The sequence below is a fragment of the Suillus subaureus genome (genome assembly GCF_016647635.1).
Source record: "Suillus subaureus strain MN1 chromosome Unknown BJ212scaffold_2, whole genome shotgun sequence".
NCBI lineage: Eukaryota > Fungi > Basidiomycota > Agaricomycetes > Boletales > Suillaceae > Suillus > Suillus subaureus.
This window is the reverse complement of record NW_024538558.1, coordinates 235,928-253,606: the sequence shown is the minus strand read 5'-3', so window position 1 is coordinate 253,606 and position 17,679 is coordinate 235,928. Positions and strand designations below refer to the sequence as shown.

Here is a 17,679-nt window from a genome sequence, read left to right as displayed (position 1 = left end):
CCAAGTATGTGCCCTTAATTTCTGGGGGCTAGAACAGTTGTCCGGAGTTTCTGGGATTTGACTAGGGTGGACAACAGACATCCAGATCTGAAACATGAGATAAGTCTGATGGATGTCCAGATGTTACTTGGACAAGCAGATAAGACTAATCCAGACGAAGTCCAGACTAGAAACTAACAGAGGATAGACTACCTTAAGGTAGAGTCAGAAATGTAGTCTAGGATGCAATCCTAAGACTTGGAATATGACAAGAGACTTATCTCGAGTCTGGAGGACACAGGAATGAGCAGGAACTAAGATGATATTCGAACTGGAGTATTTCCAAGAGTTACAGGAGGTTTATATACTGTAGGTATCATATAGGAATCAGTCAGCAAACATAAAGGCTATGTATGAAGCATATGCAAAGTCTATTAGTAAGTAGGATGGATCACAAATAATGAACACCAGAAATGAAATGTATGTAACAGATCAATAATCAAAAGGGAAACATGGTTAACTGGAGTCCAGAGACAGGGGAAGTCTAAATGGGGTTGGGTGCTGATATAGGGTTTGGATTCTGGAAGGGAGATAAAGATAGATCAGATCATTTGAGATCTGGATATCCAGAGAAGTGGATTTAGAGTTGAGAGTATGGAATGGCATATGACAGTAGTGCAGAGTGCCCTAAACTCCTTGGAATCAATGATGTCTGGTGGAACTCCAGTGCACGTAATGAATAGCATCAGTGCATGATCCCTGTTTATCTTCAACTGCTTGGTTCCTTCTGTAACATATGCCTTGTTGAATGGCACAACTAGTTTTGAACTCAATGCAGCCTGCAACTCCATTCTTGCTTTCTTCATCGGCCATTCTGTTACCTCTGATGCAAGAACATGTTCGTTAGAACTCAAGTCCAATGCTGCTTCTGTGACCTTTGCTTGCCCTCCTGTTGCCTGGGACACCATATACTCTCTTGCTTCTTTCCGCCACTCTTTTGCCATGCTTGGACACTCATGGGCAGCATGCTTCATTATATGTTGTCAAGCTCTTGGCCATGCCCATGTCACATTACACCCATAGCTAGCAATGCACTGCACAAGTTTGGTAGCAGTAGGATCACTTGCCAGACAACAAGGCTTTGAAATCTTGCAAAGTAGTGGGTGCATCTTAGCACCACCTTTCTGAGCATCCTCGTCTTCATCAGCAGTAAGATACTGGTCATTGTTAAAGGTTGACAGGATATGTGTATCGAGTTTCTGAACCTTCTTTCTTTTCTCAGGTTGATGATTATTGACATTGACTGGCTTGTGCTTCATAGATTCCACTTCCACATCAGGGACTGGCAACTATATACTAGTATGTCAATATTTTATTAGAAATAAGATAAAACTGACTCACAGTGTTGCCGGCTGCAAGAATGAGACCTCATGCAGCTTTGAGAGTATCATCCACCCACTTCTCTAAGAGAATATCACCTGGATATTTTTTGATCCAAGTTTCGAGAACATCCACAACAGCTTCTGTCTCTGGCCCTCGCTCCATGATTTTCAGGCCACCAGCATGGCTGCCAAATCTGACCTCTAGCTCTCAGTTGATGGCTGCAGCCTCTCCAATTTCTGCAGTCCAATTGGCATCCAGGCTGAAATTGGAAAAATTATACTTTGATTCATCTGGTATGGGAATGTTGGATGGTAGTGCCTTGAGATACTGTTGCAGTTCAGCCAGTCGATCCCTGAGCAGGCCATACTGTGATAATGATACATCAATTAATTACAAGTTATGGGAAATGTGTGATACATATTCTACCACAATCTATAAGCACCTATAATCTGTAGGGCTGATATATCAGTGGAGGATCCTACCTGGAAGCCTGCTGTTGGCTGGATTGGTTCCCTGGACCTGGTTCCTTGCTTCCTATCACCCATCAATCCTTCTTTCTGATTCAGTTCCTGGGGATTTTGAGTGGGGCTGTAAAATAAGCTTACTAATCTGATCAACATTATCCAAAACAATGGCTCACCTAGACTCGACCTAGACCATTTGCAATTTAGAAGTATTGAAGATTGGTCACATGATGCAAGCCACATCTGATTGGTCAAAATTTGAGACTTGGTAAAATTTTGCCTGTTGACTTCAAGTGACGTTGTTACTTTTCCTGCACATGGTGTGAAAGTTTGTTCAATTAGGAAATTTTGGACTTGGTGAAATTTTGCTTGTCGTACACTCGGAGTCTTGAGATCTCATCCCTTGTAATTGATGATGGTGGTGATTGATTTGCACACCTTAGTACTTTGAATTTTTCCCCTTTGAGCAGGCATAATAGCAAGATGAAGGATCACGATTCACATACTATCAACTATATACATGTAACAATAATGTACGACCAAAATGAACCCAACTAGACTACTACTTACTGACATGTGTGGACTTGCCTTTGTGTGAAGCCTGGATTTGACCAATATTGTTGGCTGCTGCAGCACAATTTGACTGGAACTGCTGGCATTTCCCATGACCTCCCTCCAACTCTGGGCTATTTTCAATGAGTGGCAGTCTGCCATCTCCCTCAGTTACAGCATCCTTTGTCTTTTGATGTTTGGATGGCCTATGTGGTTGTTTGAGTGGATGGCCTGGGAAGTGGCACAGTCTGTTCAGGAAGGGGGGGGACAACAGCAATTGATGCTGGGGAATGAGTGGGAAGTGGCACAATCTGCTCAGGAACTGAAACTGACAGGGAAGGAACCAAAGGAAGGGCAGGAAATGGTGCAGTTTGGATGGAAGCCGATGCTGGAAGAAGAGTGGCCCCCATTGAGACATCCTCATGGTCAGTGGTCATCCCACCCAAATTCTTGAATTGATAGCCAATATGAGGAGGTGATGAGAAACCATGATGCAGAGCAAGGTTTTGCTCGAGGTGTGGTTCCATAGTTGCACCTTGAAGGAGCTGGAGTAAGGATGGTGAAGCAGACATTGTATTGGGAGATTGAGGCGGCATGGAAAGTAAGGGTCGCATTAGCTCCATGTCCTCATCCGTGTCAACTGGGTTGGGGGTAAAATCGGAGAAGAAGTTGATGTCATACTGATTGGGAGCCTTGGGCACTGCAGCTGAATGATTATCATCAGGGTTGAACATAAATTCAGGGTTAAATAAAGGTATCTGGCTGGCTGTGTTGAGTGCAGGTAATGGTGTGGGCCCCAAAAAGACATTAGTGCCTGAGCTGGCTGTGTTAAGTGCAGGTAATGGTGTGGGCGCAGAAAAGATGTTAGTGTGTGATGGGGTCATAGCTGCAGTTGAAGAAGATGGAGTGGATGGTCTTGGTAACCCTGAAGAAGATGGGGTGGATGGTAGTGAACCTTGTGCCCTGGTCAACACTGTTGCTTCAGCTGGTAAATTCAAAAATCAGAATTCAATACCACCAGAACCACTGAACTGAAACTCATGAAAAACACGCTCTACAAATTGAGTATAAGGGACCATAACACCCTTTGTAAAGTCAGGATATGTTTGGCTGAACTGATTACCAATTTTCATTGTACTGACATGGAAGCTGCTAATGTCCAAAGCACCTCCTATGGCAGGGTCCAGACCACCCATCAGAACAGTGAATACCCAATCCGTCATCTCATGTAGCTCTTCAAAGAATTGAGAGAGAATTAAAGTGATTTTGGATACATAGCTGCATGATGCATTAATAAATTGATATGCACAAGAAGACTGTACAACTCACATGTCCTTGCTCAGTGTCACTCTGTTCCTTTACCTCCTCTATTTCGGCACACTTCCTCTCTTTCATTGCCTCCACAGCTGCAAAAACTGCTGCTCTAACATCCTCTGATTCTTCCTTGAAGGGTTTCTTAGTGCATTGCGTGATGAGATGGATAGAAGATTTCCCAACTGGCTGAGAAGACTGTTCTGCCATGACTCTGTCCTTGACCTTAGCCGTGTAGTGAGTTTTTGAATACATCTCCCATGGCTTTAATACACAGGTGGTCTTTTTGCCAGATCCTTTCTTCAAAATGCGACCTAGCATCTTGTTGATAGCTCCAGTGTTGGCAGAGTTCACAACTCAACCAGCCTTTGAACCACCGTGGTCATTATGAAACTTTTCCAACAAGCACTTTATGGCATGTAAGTCTTGGATCATCTAATGGAAGTAATGAGTGTTAATGAACGCACAAGTTTTCATAAACTCCATGCTTCCGCTTCAATTATTGATTGTTCTGGGGTCAAAGGCTGATCAAGAGGTATGTCCTTGAATACTTCAAGTCATTCTGGGAACCTCTTAGACCATTCCTTGTAGAATGGAGCCCAAAATAGCTCATAGTTTCAGTCTGCTTTACACCGGAGAAATTGCTCCTGGTATGTTTGCATGAATGTGAGCTGCTCAGCAGAATATTTGCTGCATGGGGCCATCTTAATTATGTGAGTGGGGTTATGTCTGACAGTCCTGTCTGTGTGACAATGCAGTGAAAATTTCACCCTCAGTCACTATGTAAGTACTTCTGTCTTGCTTCAAGATCTGCATGCAATGTTAATTTTGGATATTGGGTGACCAAAACAGATATATTCCGTGCACGGAATGTGAGCAAAGACAAGCAATGTGCAAAGATCAACCATGCCCTCACTAGATGTATGTCCAAGAGTGAAAGGTAAGTTTCAAGGTGACACATCTACTCTGTGCAGGTGACTATGAGACCAAGAAGATGTGCAATGTCTGGGAGGAGTGGTTCTGCTTCAAGTTGGAATTTGGAGGCACTTCATGGGGATATGTCTGACAGTCCCAGATACTAGTACATCATGTAGCCCTACGCAAGTTATTAGCATATAGGATTTGTACAATGAAACTGTCCAGAAGTCTAAAGTGTGCTGTGAAACATTGAGACATAGTAACTGTCCCGAAGTCTGAACAGTGTTATGAAGCATTGACATTTAACTGTCCTGAAGTGGCTGCAACTTAGTCTTGCACTTATGGGATGGAAATGCAAGTCTTCTTTAGAGTGTCAGAACACATGCAAACAATCAAAAGACCTTCATTATTTTCAGTGAGTATCTATTGTTATCAGCAATATTTGCTCTTTGCGCACTAACATGCAGTAGGCATGTAGGACAAGAATGCATGAAATCTCGACAGAGATGGTGAAAGAATCAGGGTGCTAGTGAGGTATGCATGCTTAGATTGTCACCACTTGACTGTCCTTATGCTACTTTACTTTACAGGCTACATTGAATGCCTATGAGAGTGTAGATTCATTGTGGGCTAGTACATTCACAGGCTGCTGTACCAATACAGGATGTCAAGAGCACATCATTGCTATCCTCCAGGAGGTGGATATCATAGGGTGGGATGATGTTAGACCTCGTTGTGAAAAAGAGTTGTTGGAGGTGCAAGAGTTAGCCAGGGATGCCGAGGCACTTTTGCAATCTGTCACTAATCTTGAAGGTGTATACTCAGATCAGCTCAAAACCGATTGTGCTCAACTTGTTTCCAGAGCGCAGCTATGGATTGCAGCAGAACAACAGATGGTTGCATTGATGGACCAAGGACAGGAAGTACTCGATCAAGCTCTCATTGAGGACAAGCTTGTCTGGCAATGTTCGTAGTTGCTATGCTAGATACACATCAGACAATATATTACACCTTCACAGCAACACCAGCCTTGAGTGCAGTAATGACAGTCTCAATTCCATTGTTCACAGTCTTTGCCTTTGCATAGAGAGCACCACTAACACTGGTGACCCAGGGACCAACACTGTTCCTGTCAGCAGTCAAATAAGAGAAGCCAGGAATATGAGGCAACAGAGAAGCTTACCATCCAGAGAACACTCCAATCTTGCAGCCCCTGGTGACATAGTAGACAGTTATGCCATCTGTGGGAGTGAGTGGGACATTAAAGTACACTCCCTTGTGTACATTAAGGATACTGCCAAAGGCAAGAGCAGCATCAGCATCAGCATAGCCATCTGTTGAATCTATAATAGTGGTAGGGGCAATGCTGGTAGTGGTGGTGATGGCAGGAGCAGCAGGCTCTTCGTCATCACTGCTGATAGAAGACTCGGGCTCAGACTGCAAATCCATTGAAGCAACACTGAGGTTGTTGGAGATAAGGCTTCAGGCCATATTTGCACGGTTGGCAGAGGAGAGTTGAAGGGTAGTGGTGATAGTGGGAGCAGGCTCTTCATCATCACTGCTGATGAAAGACTCAGGCTTGGGCTTGGCCTGCGAATCTGCTGAAACAATGTTGTTGGAGAGAAGGCTAGAAGCCAGACTTGCATGGTCGGCAGAGGAGAGTTGAAGTGATGATAGCAGCATGCTAACAGCCGCTAATTTGAACCTGGTCAGTATGGTAGAATGAACAGAACATGAAGAACAGAGTCATCAGACATACCAATTGTGTCTCTGGTTATAGCAGAAGTCTCTGCACTGGCTGAGGACATGATGAAGTAGATTGGTACTGGTGTATGAGCATATGAGATGCAAGAATTGAAAGACTTCCCTTTTATCCATGCAGGCATCCGCAGACTAGAGAAACTTGAAGCTGAAGCTCAAGTCTTGATAAAAATAAGAAATTCAGCCAAGTTGGCAACTAGCTAGTCAAAGTGGAATTCAGAATCATAGAATGCATTCTTGGATATGACAAACAAAAACAAACAAGCACAAACTCCTCTTCCTTCCCATGTTGATTCGCACTGATTTGCCAACTGTCTTCACATGGCTGATGGCCTTACATTTGTAGGTGAGTACTCTGTATTATACACCCCAGTATGTCCAGTCTGACACACATCCCACTCCCCAGTACATCCAATAGTCAACAGGCTCTATGCCAGTCTCTTGGAACTCATGCTTAATGATCCATCACATTTCCCACAAGAAGAAAGTCTTGAATTCCTATCATTGCATGTCAGCAAGTGGAAAGCTCGAGCCCAAGCACTTACTACACGATGTTGTGCCACTGCCTGCAACAGTTGCACTCCCTTTGAATATGTGAGTGGGATATCTTTTTCCTCATCAAAGTCTGGCCAGAGGAACTCTGTCAATGGCCACATCTCGTCATACTCCTCAACTAGATCATCAATAAATAGGTCTGTTTCCACAAACCCTAGCTTGAGTTTCCTATATTCAGGAATTTTGGTATGCAGAAATTCAGCCTGTTCTTTGTCCATCTGGACACAGCAGATTATGTTAGACATGATGTCTACAGCAGGACGAGGCTCCACATACCCTGCGATTTTAGATTTGAGAGTGGGTGTGAGTTTCAGTTGTTAGTCAGAGTTATGCGCTCAGAGCCTTATGTATTTCCAGAGGGATCCGCAATGTAATAGCCATTCTCATGAGGCGCCTTTCCACACATCTGACATGACGCGACCTACCAAAAAGCATCAGGTGCATTTTGAGCATTTTTTCCAGCAGCCCTCAGCCACACCTCCTCAACAATGTGTTCATGAATATACACTGACAACCAGGCGCACCACATTGCAAACAGCATACATACTGCATCATAATGAGGTCCCTCTGGAAGGGGAGATGAATGAACTGTCAGCACCCAAGTCTCAGTGGCCGATTTACAACTTCTTCAATGAAGTTCCTCTGGATATGGACATGGATGTCATCGCATACGACCTTCCACCTGCAAAGTGCAGACGGACTGCAGCAGTAAGCAGTGATCCAGTCAAAATTGAGTATTTGATTTAATAAGAATTGGTTTGTACAGGATAACCCTCTCCTTGCCTGGTTACCTGAACACCAAACATTTCTTGATGAAACTATTTTTTTGGAGGGGTGTGGACACAAAGCTATTTGCTCACTCTGTCACTGTGGCAATTCCGAAAAAAATTACCAGTGCAAGGATTGTTTCGGACCTGGGATGTTCTGTTGTGCCTGTATTGTCCAACAACACACATGCCTGCCATTGCATAGGATCGAAGTAAGCTTAATTTTGTGTCAGCAAAGCATTTCTAATCTAGCCTGAATGCAGGAGTGGACTGGGAGTTTTTTCCAGCACACAACTCTCAAGTCTTTGGGTATGTGAGTCCAGCTCGGTCACAATCCTGGTCATTGGTGCCATAATGCTCATCCCTCATCTGGAAACAACTTTGTCATCATCGATATCAGTGGTATTCAAGAGATCACACTGGATTTTTGCGGTTGTGAGAGTGCACAGATTCATTTCAAGCAGTTGCTGCAAGTTCACTGGTACCCCACAACCACAAGCGACCCGCAGACAGCTGCTACATTTAATGTACTGGAGCATTACCATCTCCTCTCCTTTGAATTGAAGGTATCAGCATATGAATTCTACCACAGTCTAGCGAGGCAAAGTGATAACACCGGACTTTCCCCTATCAAAGTAAGTTCCAACATGATTTTGGTTCTTAAATCTTACTAACAAATTATGCAGGATCGGTACTCAGCTTTCATGCGCATGGTGCATGAATGGTGCCACCTATGGCAACTGAGGCACAGTGGCAGAGGGCATGACCCCACTGGTGCCAATGGGACCAACAGCGGGGAGCTCGCTGTTCTCTGTCCAGCTTGCCCACACCCTGGGAAGAATCTGCCTGATGGATGGGAGAGTGCACCTCCATCAATACAGTGGGAATTTTGTTTAACTTTGGTCGCAGTACACTCATCCTTCACTGCAGGTGGCTGTATGCACTGTTTATCGCAATAGATGCAAATTTCTGCCTCAAATGCAAAGCAGTCTCTTCAGATGACATTGATCCAGGCTTGAACGCAGGTTGGGCATACTTTGTGGAGGAAACAAAGTACAAGAATTATCTATCTGCATGGTCAGGCAAGAAACAAGAAGTATGTGTAGTTTTGTATCTACTTGTAATGTCTGATGCAAACCTTTTCTAGCATAGCACCTGTGTTAGCCACAACACAGTTAATATGGCCAACACGAAATCAGCATGTGGCCTAGTGGCAAATGGTGTCGGTACTGTGGACTGTGCATGCCATGAGTTCAAATTGCCGACTGGGGTAGGAGATCTTCAAAAGGGTGAAAAGTAAGTTATGCTTGAATTCATTTGGCCTGTTAATTGACAACAAACTGTAGGTACCTTAATATGGACTACTTTGTATTTTCAGCCCTGATTGGGTTTACAGTCACAGCTCTCAACATCTCATATGACATCGCATGCCAGTGGTCAAAGAAACTATGGACCAGGATGGACTCCATGCTGGCTCATTTGCATGTGCTGCATGATGCAATGCAGATTCATTACTTCATTCCCAAGTTCCACATTGGAGCTCACATCACCACCTGCCAGACGATGTTCTCATGGAATTTAGCCAGGTTTGTAGGAAGGACCGATGGAGAGGGGCCTGAACGTGGGTGGGCAAATATCAATTGGGTTGCCTCGAGCACGAAAGAGATGGGACCAGGGAGTCGATGTGATATGCTAGACGATCACTTCAGCAACTGGAACTGGAAGAAAGTTACAATGTTTGGTGAGTTTTTTTTTGCTCTAACATTATTTGAAGCTCCTTGCTGAAGTGTTGAAGGTCGCACCCTGAAACGCAAGATGGAGGAGGCACCCAAATGGAAGTGGGAACACTGTGCTGCCTTGGATGAGCTGGAGGCAACCATTCAGCCTGGGCTACTGGATGAGTGGAGACTAGAAGTCGAGGCTTGGGAGGAGGACAATACCAAACCAAACCCTTTTGACAGCAGGGTCACTTGTGAGTCGTCTCTTGTTTCCTCTGCAGCTTTGGCTGATCACTGCTTAGCTATTACCCAGGCAGGAGTGCGTGCTCAGCTCATCAAATTGGAAGCGCAGGAATTGGAAGTGGGAAATGATTGCTCACTCCATGCAGATGTCTCGCCGAGCATACTTATAAGTAGTGGGATTGAATTGGAGGATCAGCAGTGCATTAAATTATCATTATTGTTATCTTTTTTGTTCTGACGCGCCAATAACAGACAGCGGCTGAAATATGACATCACCAACATCTCACTTCATCCTACAGACAAGCAATGAGAGGCTATCACCAATAGGACCAACACACTACAAAGATGGATAGACTCATGGATAAGTATCCAAGAACATTACATGCCCATAGTTTCAGTACTCCATTCATCACTCAACTCTACTGCTAGTGCTTCGGAAGCTGTCCTTAAGCCACAACACTGTCATCTCTATCTTCCACCTTCAATTGATGCCCATTTACATTGTGACCAGTGGCTCCTCCAGCATGAATGGGACCTCCAGCATGCCCAGGCCCATGATGCCCTTAATGAAATCCATTCACACCTCTGTCTGTGCTCCCACATGTACAAGTTCAAAGACAAGAATCTCCATGGCCAAGTGGCATCCACTCACACTCAGAATCTGATCACATGCATTGAAGCAAGGAAAGATACAGGAGTCAAGAAATACAAGTGCGCATGTCAGGCACTGGAGTCACTGAGTGGTCATTTGGATAAGGTGGGTTGGGAAGTATCTCTACAATCTCTCAGAAGCAAAGATGTGAGACCCATGGGGGATTTCGTGGGTGGGCATACTCAAGGAACAGGAATGATATCATGGATTTGGCTAGCCACAGGTGTTGATACTGGTTGCACAGAAAATGACTGTGTACAAGATTGTAAGTTTCTTGAGCTTGCAAGAAGGACATGTAACTGATTGCACTTCTAGGTGTTCACATTGAGTGGTGTAAAGCTCGTGCACATGTGGCACAATGGTCTGAAGAAGTGCAACTACTGCTCGAAGAAATGAGGTGCATGCTGGTTTTTTTTGCAGTGGCAGGCTGACTGGTGGTGCAAGGATGCCAACCTACATGTACTGGAGAAGCCCTCCAACCAGGAGGGCCTGCAAGCATATGCACATCATCAGGCTGCACTACATTGTGCAATGTGTGGTTCATTCCAAGCATTATGGAGCACTGTGCCTCAACTTGTGGAATCCACCCTTATCCCCAAGGTCTCAGAGTTGAATGATATCCATATACCTTCAATTGACTGCCCCCCCGACTTACATGATGAGTCTCTGTATGATGAAGACTGTGTATAGCACTACATTTATGTATCTAGGTACTCAATAGAACCTCTTTGTGATTGTTACATCAGCATGTCAGATCCATTCTAAGATCCCCGATCACAGGATGAGAATGAAATAGAACACAAACATACAGAAACAGGAACAGAACATACAGGAACAGACTCAGAACCTGAATGTATAGTGCAAGGGAGGACTGGTAGGGACTATGATCTATAGTAAGGTGATATATCACACCACCTGATGTATTATGGTTGAAAATGTATCACAGATTTACCATAGCTATAGGGAGTGATATATCATTACCACAGGGACAGGTGACATTGTGCCGATTCTTATGGTGTGGCCCTGCAGGGGGTCTAGACCGGCGCTCTTGGCTGCCTGTGCCAACCTTGTGACAAATTTCAACTTCATCAAGGGACAATGGACGTTGCTGAATTTATATGAAAATAAAGTGATGCCGGGGAGGGGGTCGTTAATGTGAAAATGATTGGCTAAGGCTGTTACAGTCACGTACACCCCTATTCGTTTTTCACCTTACTATCCTTGTATTATGTCATGTGCCACATGATGCTGCTGCTAGACCTGACTCTAACATCTGTATTACATCATAATCACTGTTGCCATTGTTAGATGACTCACTTCTTATCTCTGACTCATTGTTGACTTATGCTTGCCCTAAAGTCACTTACAAACATATATATAAGTCAACAATGTATTTAGTAGTTCCTTACTTTAATCTTACTAGGTTTTCACCTGGATATTCTCTCACTTAAGATCTCCAATCTTAAGTCATCTGAAACTGATATTCAAGCCTAAAGACACTCTCTTTGGTTTGTCTTACAACCCTTGCATTTGCAAGGTCTTGACTATAACTTCAGCCGTAAACTCTTATCGAGTTGCTGTTGTTACAACCATCCTAGTTCATAACAAAGGCCACCTCTGGATCAGTAAGGTTGTTCTGCCTTGTCCAGAATACATCCTCCCTGGTTTGAGATGCTTTTGTTCGCAGTAGATGGAAGACTATGGTGGCAAGACCATTGCAGTCTGTTTCCCTGTGAATGTCTGAACGCCTGATGTGCATGGAAGGATCAAAGGTTGTTAGGCTTCGGACTGTGAATTCCCTGGCTCGGACAATGGAATAGAAAGTGGTTGTGAGACAGCTTCCTACTGCAGCGTCCAGAGGAATGTTGGGGTCCAGTTTTTGCAAGACACTGGTGATGAATGCCACTGTGTATGGTGGGTGCTTCTTCTGTTTCGATGATGGTGGCATGAGGTTTTTCGCAGCTTTTAACATGGCATCTATTTGATCATCTATCAGTGACCATGATTTTCCATGCAGGATGTGCCAAGCACGGGTGCTGTGGATGTAACCTGATATTTTCTTGCTGGAATATGAGCCAGCCAGGTCTGATATGAAGGCTGAAATGAGTTCTGAAGATGCAGGAGCATGCCGGGCATCTTCAATGGCTTTTGAGTCACAATAGACATGGAAGGCAAGAATACCACTGCCATAGGCTTCTCTGGTGCTGCTGGCCCATGCGTGCACCATAACGTCTTGGATGCATTGTGCATCAGCATGAGGAAGACGTGCCAGTGCTGTTTGATCTCCTGCAGGTAGCCATACAGTGGCTCAAAAAACTGTCCACATGTTTTTGCATTTTTTACTATTTACAATATTGTGTGAGAATACATAAAGACCTCAGTGACATACTGATACCATATTGTGGTGCTGCTTCAGGGCTTTGGATTGAGCACCACATCATGAGAATCAGAGGAGATATGGTGGAGATACAAGGCTTACAAAATCATGACTCATGCAGACAGTTTTTTGAGCACATATTAAAACTATATAAATCATCATTTATGACACCATAACAATCATGCCACCATTAAATAAATTATAAAGTGGTGTCATTATGTCATTTTAAAACCATATCTAACTATACAAACCAAAAATTTCCATATGTCATGGTTATATTCACCATGAAAGCCACCCCCCCTGCTCAAAGGGATAATATCCTCTCTCTTTCCTATTCTGGCCTCCCTGCTTGTCAAATTTCCTCTAGAACTGGAGTATCCAAGTCCACTGTGGCCAAGTTCATCAAAGAAAGTCACATAGACAAGGAAAACTTCTGTGAAGGGCATCCATCCAAGCTCACCTCTACTGATAGGAGGGCTATTATTCAACATATCACTACAGGAAAGGCTGATAATGCTGTCCAGGTCACCTATTACATCAATTCCACCATCACATTCCCTGTCTCTTCACACACTGTGAGAAACATTCTCAAGACAGCTCATCTCAGGTCAGTAACAAGGAAGAAAAGGCTCTCCTCTCTATCACACATAAACAGAGATGACTAACTTTTGCCTTAGCCCATCAGAATTGGATTACATGGACTGGAAGCATGTTATATGATCATATAAGACCACAATAAATAGGATTGGGTCAGATGGCAAGGTATATATGTGAAAAAAGAAGGGTGCTAGTCCTCTCTGCATATGTGTGATAGAGAGGAGAGCCTTTTCTTCCTTGTTACTGACCTGAGATGAGCTGTCTTGAGAATGTTTCTCACAGTGTGTGAAGAGACAGGGAATGTGATGGTGGAATTGATGTAATAGGTGACCTGGACAGCATTATCAGCCTTTCCTGTAGTGATATGTTGAATAATAGCCCTCCTATCAGTAGAGGTGAGCTTGGATGGATGCCCTTCACAGAAGTTTTCCTTGTCTATGTGACTTTCTTTGATGAACTTGGCCACAGTGGACTTGGATACTCCAGTTCTAGAGGAAATTTGACAAGCAGGGAGGCCAGAATAGGAAAGAGAGAGGATATTATCCCTTTGAGCAGGGGGGGTGGCTTTCATGGTGAATATAACCATGACATATGGAAATTTTTGGTTTGTATAGTTAGATATGGTTTTAAAATGACATAATGACACCACTTTATAATTTATTTAATGGTGGCATGATTGTTATGGTGTCATAAATGATGATTTATATAGTTTTAATATGTGCTCAAAAAACTGTCTGCATGAGTCATGATTTTGTAAGCCTTGTATCTCCACCATATCTCCTCTGATTCTCATGATGTGGTGCTCAATCCAAAGCCCTGAAGCAGCACCACAATATGGTATCAGTATGTCACTGAGGTCTTTATGTATTCTCACACAATATTGTAAATAGTGAAAAATTTCAAAACATGCGGACAGTTTTTTGAGCCACTGTATAACCTAGTCACTATTGGGCATTCCACTTGCACTGTCTTACCTTACTCCTCACTTTCGCTCCCTTTGATTTCTTCTCGCTGTTGCTAGTTGGACATTGAATAGTGCTATCACATAAAACAACTTGCATAGCACCACTCACTTATATGCACATTTCTCTTGTCAGAACTCGCTTGTTGCTAGTTGCTGATCGCTATAGTGCTACTCATTGGGTTTTTGGTCTTAGGTCGCTATAGGTTATTAGTCCTTCATGCTAACGCTCCCCTTGCATATTAGTAGGGAGTTGCTTCATTAGCAGTCCTCTTGGGTCAAATACTACACTTGCACCTATTTGGATAAGTAGTGCTAGTTTCTAACCAGCCTAGTTGCTATTACTCCTTCACACTGGAGGGAGGGACCATATGAGGAGGCAGATGGTTGATGCCATGCCCCAGGTACAGGGGTAGAGGTTAGAATCGATGGAAGAATTAATGGAAGATATGGTAGCAGATGGATATAAGGGAAATGATAGGTTTTGTATGAGCCAAAACTTGCCTGGTTTTCCTGGTTTGGGAACCATGGAAAGCAGGGCTGTCTGGAAAGGACTGATGAGTTTTTCTGTGTCTGACTTAGATAATGGGCTGATATAGTGCCCGGTAGAGTATTCACGATCCAGTATGGTAGAAAAGGCATTGTGGTGCATGCATAATGAAGGACTGTTAGATGGGGTGTAAGTGTGAGATATTTTGGGGATGCTTCCCATGAAACCGATACATAGACTGTTAGGAATATGTGCATATTTGTCAATGAGATGCAAAGAGTTAAGAAAAAGTAGCCATGCTTCGGGTTGATATGGAGTGAGCACCTTACATGCTCTTGCCTTGAGGACACCCTTGAGCTCCGTGATCCTTTGCTCCACATCCAGAACACTTGTGGACATGGGATTGGGCTGTGTTGGAACATCCTTTCAGTCTTTGCCAGTTGTAGCAGAGCTTGAGACCTTCTGGATTGACCAGGTGACCCTCTGCATTTCGACGGCATCAGGTCTTGGTCTTTTTGTCCCAGAGGAACTCGGAAGCACATCTGTGAATGGGGTGATGGAAGTGGCCAAGGCAGAGGGCACAGGCCAAAGAACCGGATTGACCTGTGTCCCCTTGAAAAGACTGTTGATTTTTGTAAGGTTTCTTCCCACCTTGGTCACTTGCACAATAGGGGTGGAAGCAGTTGTCCTTAGCTGGGGAAGGTGGATCTGTTTGCCTTCCTTGGTAGGTGTTGCCTTCCTGACCTCGGGGTCAAGGCATGAGGTTGGTGGCTGGGATTGTGTTTTGTAGCTGTGTGGTGTGAGCAAATGAGCCAATCCAGTTTGGGACAGTGATAGCATTATTGGGGAAGCAAAGATTACATGTTTCGAGTAAGCATACAAGCAGGTGAACATAAGCGTAGTGTTCATTTGAGTATTAGGATGTGGGTAGCACGATCATGGAATAGGGAAGCATAGGGTAGCGGAGCAAAGCAAAGGTTAGCAAAGCAAAGTTGTGAGGTAGTGAAGTAAAGGGTAGCAAAGCAAGGTAGTTGGCATGTAGTGTAGGGTGATGATTGGGTTTTGAGAGTCAAGAAGCAAAAATGGTAGCAGTTCAGGGAAGCAGGTAGATGGTGCATGTTACAATTATGGCTACCCCTATCTCTTTTTCCTTTCGTCTTTCCTTCACCTGTGTATTACGTCATGACCGCGCCTCGTTGCGCCATCATTAGGCTAAACCTTTCACCATATCTGTATTACATCACGACCGCAGCAGCCGTCGCTAGATGACTCATCCCTATGATGTAGGCCTTATCTCTGACTCGTCTTGATGACAAATACGTACCGGCCCTAAAGTACCTACATCTATATAAACCCGGTCATGTACTTAGATAGACTTCACTTTAATCTACTAGGTTCTACCCAGAAACATCCTTCGCTTAGGACCTCCAATCCTAAGCGTCCGATATCGATATTCAAGTCGGAGACACTCTCTCTAACTTGTCTTAAGAAGCCTTGTATTTGCAAGGTCTAGATCCAGCTCTAGATGTTACTCTTATCAAGTATCTATTGCCGTGCCCATCCTAGTTCGCCGTAACAGTGCATGTCATAGCGTGGGATGTGTGATGAAAGAAATAGAAACATTGCATCAGTGTTCAAACCGTTTGATGATGATTGGGTGATGTGTACCAGTTTCAAGCCCTTGTCGCATTCTGCCTCCCATATGTCATCTGATAAGGTGTTATATAACATGTTATTGAAGATGCTGATGTTGAAACCTTGATCCTGGTTGAGCTGGTTGTGCCATTCACAGTGAACAGTCCCTGCGTAGCGTAACAGGGTCTTCTCCCCCCGTGGGCACATTCTGTGCTCATGGTTGGTGATGAGTGTGAAGAAAAGAGCAAGTGATTGTTGATGCTTCTCTGGCCACCTGCTCTTTTCTATGTGGACTAGGAAGCTGGTCTTTGCCAAGTCAAACTGTCACCACAATAGGTCATGGTCCTGTAGGGCTTTGTGGGAGGCCTTGAACAATGCTAGCATTTTCAAGGCAACCATGCCATCAACTTTCACAAAGCCGAAAGTGTCGTCTGAATCCAACGTGGATCTAGATGTGGTGGAAGCTTCCCAGCAGCCATCAGGACTAAAGTACCAAAGTTCTACATACTCCATGTTTTTGATCTTCTGGATGGTGTATTGTGATGGACAGGGGATGATGATGTCTGCCATGATCATGGCTGTGTCAAAGTCATTGATCTTGGGCTTCTTCTTCTCTGCTTCGCATCACTCTTCCTGCTCTTCAGCTTCCTTCTCGGCATTCTCACGCTCTAAGCGCTCCCATGCAACGCAGGCATCTTCTTCTGTTTGTTCCTGCCAAAGGTCAATGCACTCTTGGCACTCAAATCTCCACCCATTTGCCATGTTGGCAAGTGCATCTTCTCTGCTTATGCTCCCCACCATGAGAGGGCATTGAGCCAACCAATATATGCGGCTGACTCAAAATTAGGCTGTGCTTCTAATGCTGGGTCAGTTAAAATTTGTTCCATGATGTATTGGAAGAATTCGGGTATGTAGTTTCTTGTTTGGGAGCTTAGCTTTGCTTATTGTTTTTAAAGAGAATTAGGATGAGGATGTCTGATCATTGAAAGAGGAGAAGAGGAAGGAAAAGAAGGAGGGAAGACAATGTCATTTTGGACAACTGAAATGAGAGGAGGTGTTGTCACAGTACGAAGGCAAAAGGTTCGTACTGGGGGGGGCCCTTGATCTCATACCACAACCATGGTTGAGAATTCCCATGCATAAAAAGTGGGCAAGGTTGAGCTGTTGTAGCTCTCAGCATCATCTGGCCTATGAACCATATTAAAAAACTCTTATAACTCTTACAACTAACAGAATATCAACCCAACACTGGAAATCTCAATATGAAAATAAAACTTTCCAAATACATGACTCCAACAAACAATGACAAAAAGAAT

At 44.0% G+C, this 17,679-nt stretch overlaps 4 protein-coding genes across 4 annotated transcripts; 1 reads left to right on the top strand and 3 right to left on the bottom strand.

Moving 5' to 3' along the window:
- Positions 1-1,569: 1,569 nt before the first annotated feature.
- On the bottom strand, positions 1,570-3,899 carry BJ212DRAFT_1294906 (uncharacterized protein; the record flags this gene model as incomplete). Its single annotated transcript, XM_041332265.1, has 8 exons — positions 1,570-1,728; positions 1,845-1,950; positions 2,265-2,286; positions 2,397-2,584; positions 2,712-3,363; positions 3,394-3,493; positions 3,521-3,610; positions 3,708-3,899. The coding sequence occupies 8 exons, from the start codon at positions 3,897-3,899 to the stop codon at positions 1,570-1,572; spliced, it is 1,509 nt and encodes a 502-aa protein (XP_041198728.1).
- A 1,713-nt stretch (positions 3,900-5,612) lies between these two features.
- BJ212DRAFT_1474869 (uncharacterized protein) lies at positions 5,613-6,056 on the bottom strand (the record flags this gene model as incomplete). The annotated part of the gene is made up of 2 exons (XM_041339161.1): positions 5,613-5,736; positions 5,791-6,056. The coding sequence occupies 2 exons, from the start codon at positions 6,054-6,056 to the stop codon at positions 5,613-5,615; spliced, it is 390 nt and encodes a 129-aa protein (XP_041198727.1).
- Positions 6,057-7,334: 1,278 nt separating this feature from the next.
- BJ212DRAFT_1443612 (uncharacterized protein) lies at positions 7,335-10,734 on the top strand (the record flags this gene model as incomplete). Its single annotated transcript, XM_041337856.1, has 12 exons — positions 7,335-7,631; positions 7,690-7,902; positions 8,014-8,325; positions 8,377-8,570; positions 8,621-8,786; positions 8,838-8,986; positions 9,037-9,431; positions 9,486-9,662; positions 9,711-9,870; positions 9,979-10,288; positions 10,310-10,526; positions 10,619-10,734. 12 exons carry the CDS (start codon positions 7,335-7,337, stop codon positions 10,732-10,734), a joined length of 2,706 nt encoding a protein of 901 aa, XP_041198726.1.
- A 5,953-nt stretch (positions 10,735-16,687) lies between these two features.
- On the bottom strand, positions 16,688-17,125 carry BJ212DRAFT_1474863 (uncharacterized protein; the record flags this gene model as incomplete). Its single annotated transcript, XM_041339160.1, has 2 exons — positions 16,688-16,977; positions 17,029-17,125. 2 exons carry the CDS (start codon positions 17,123-17,125, stop codon positions 16,688-16,690), a joined length of 387 nt encoding a protein of 128 aa, XP_041198725.1.
- Between the last annotated feature and the right edge of the window lie 554 nt (positions 17,126-17,679).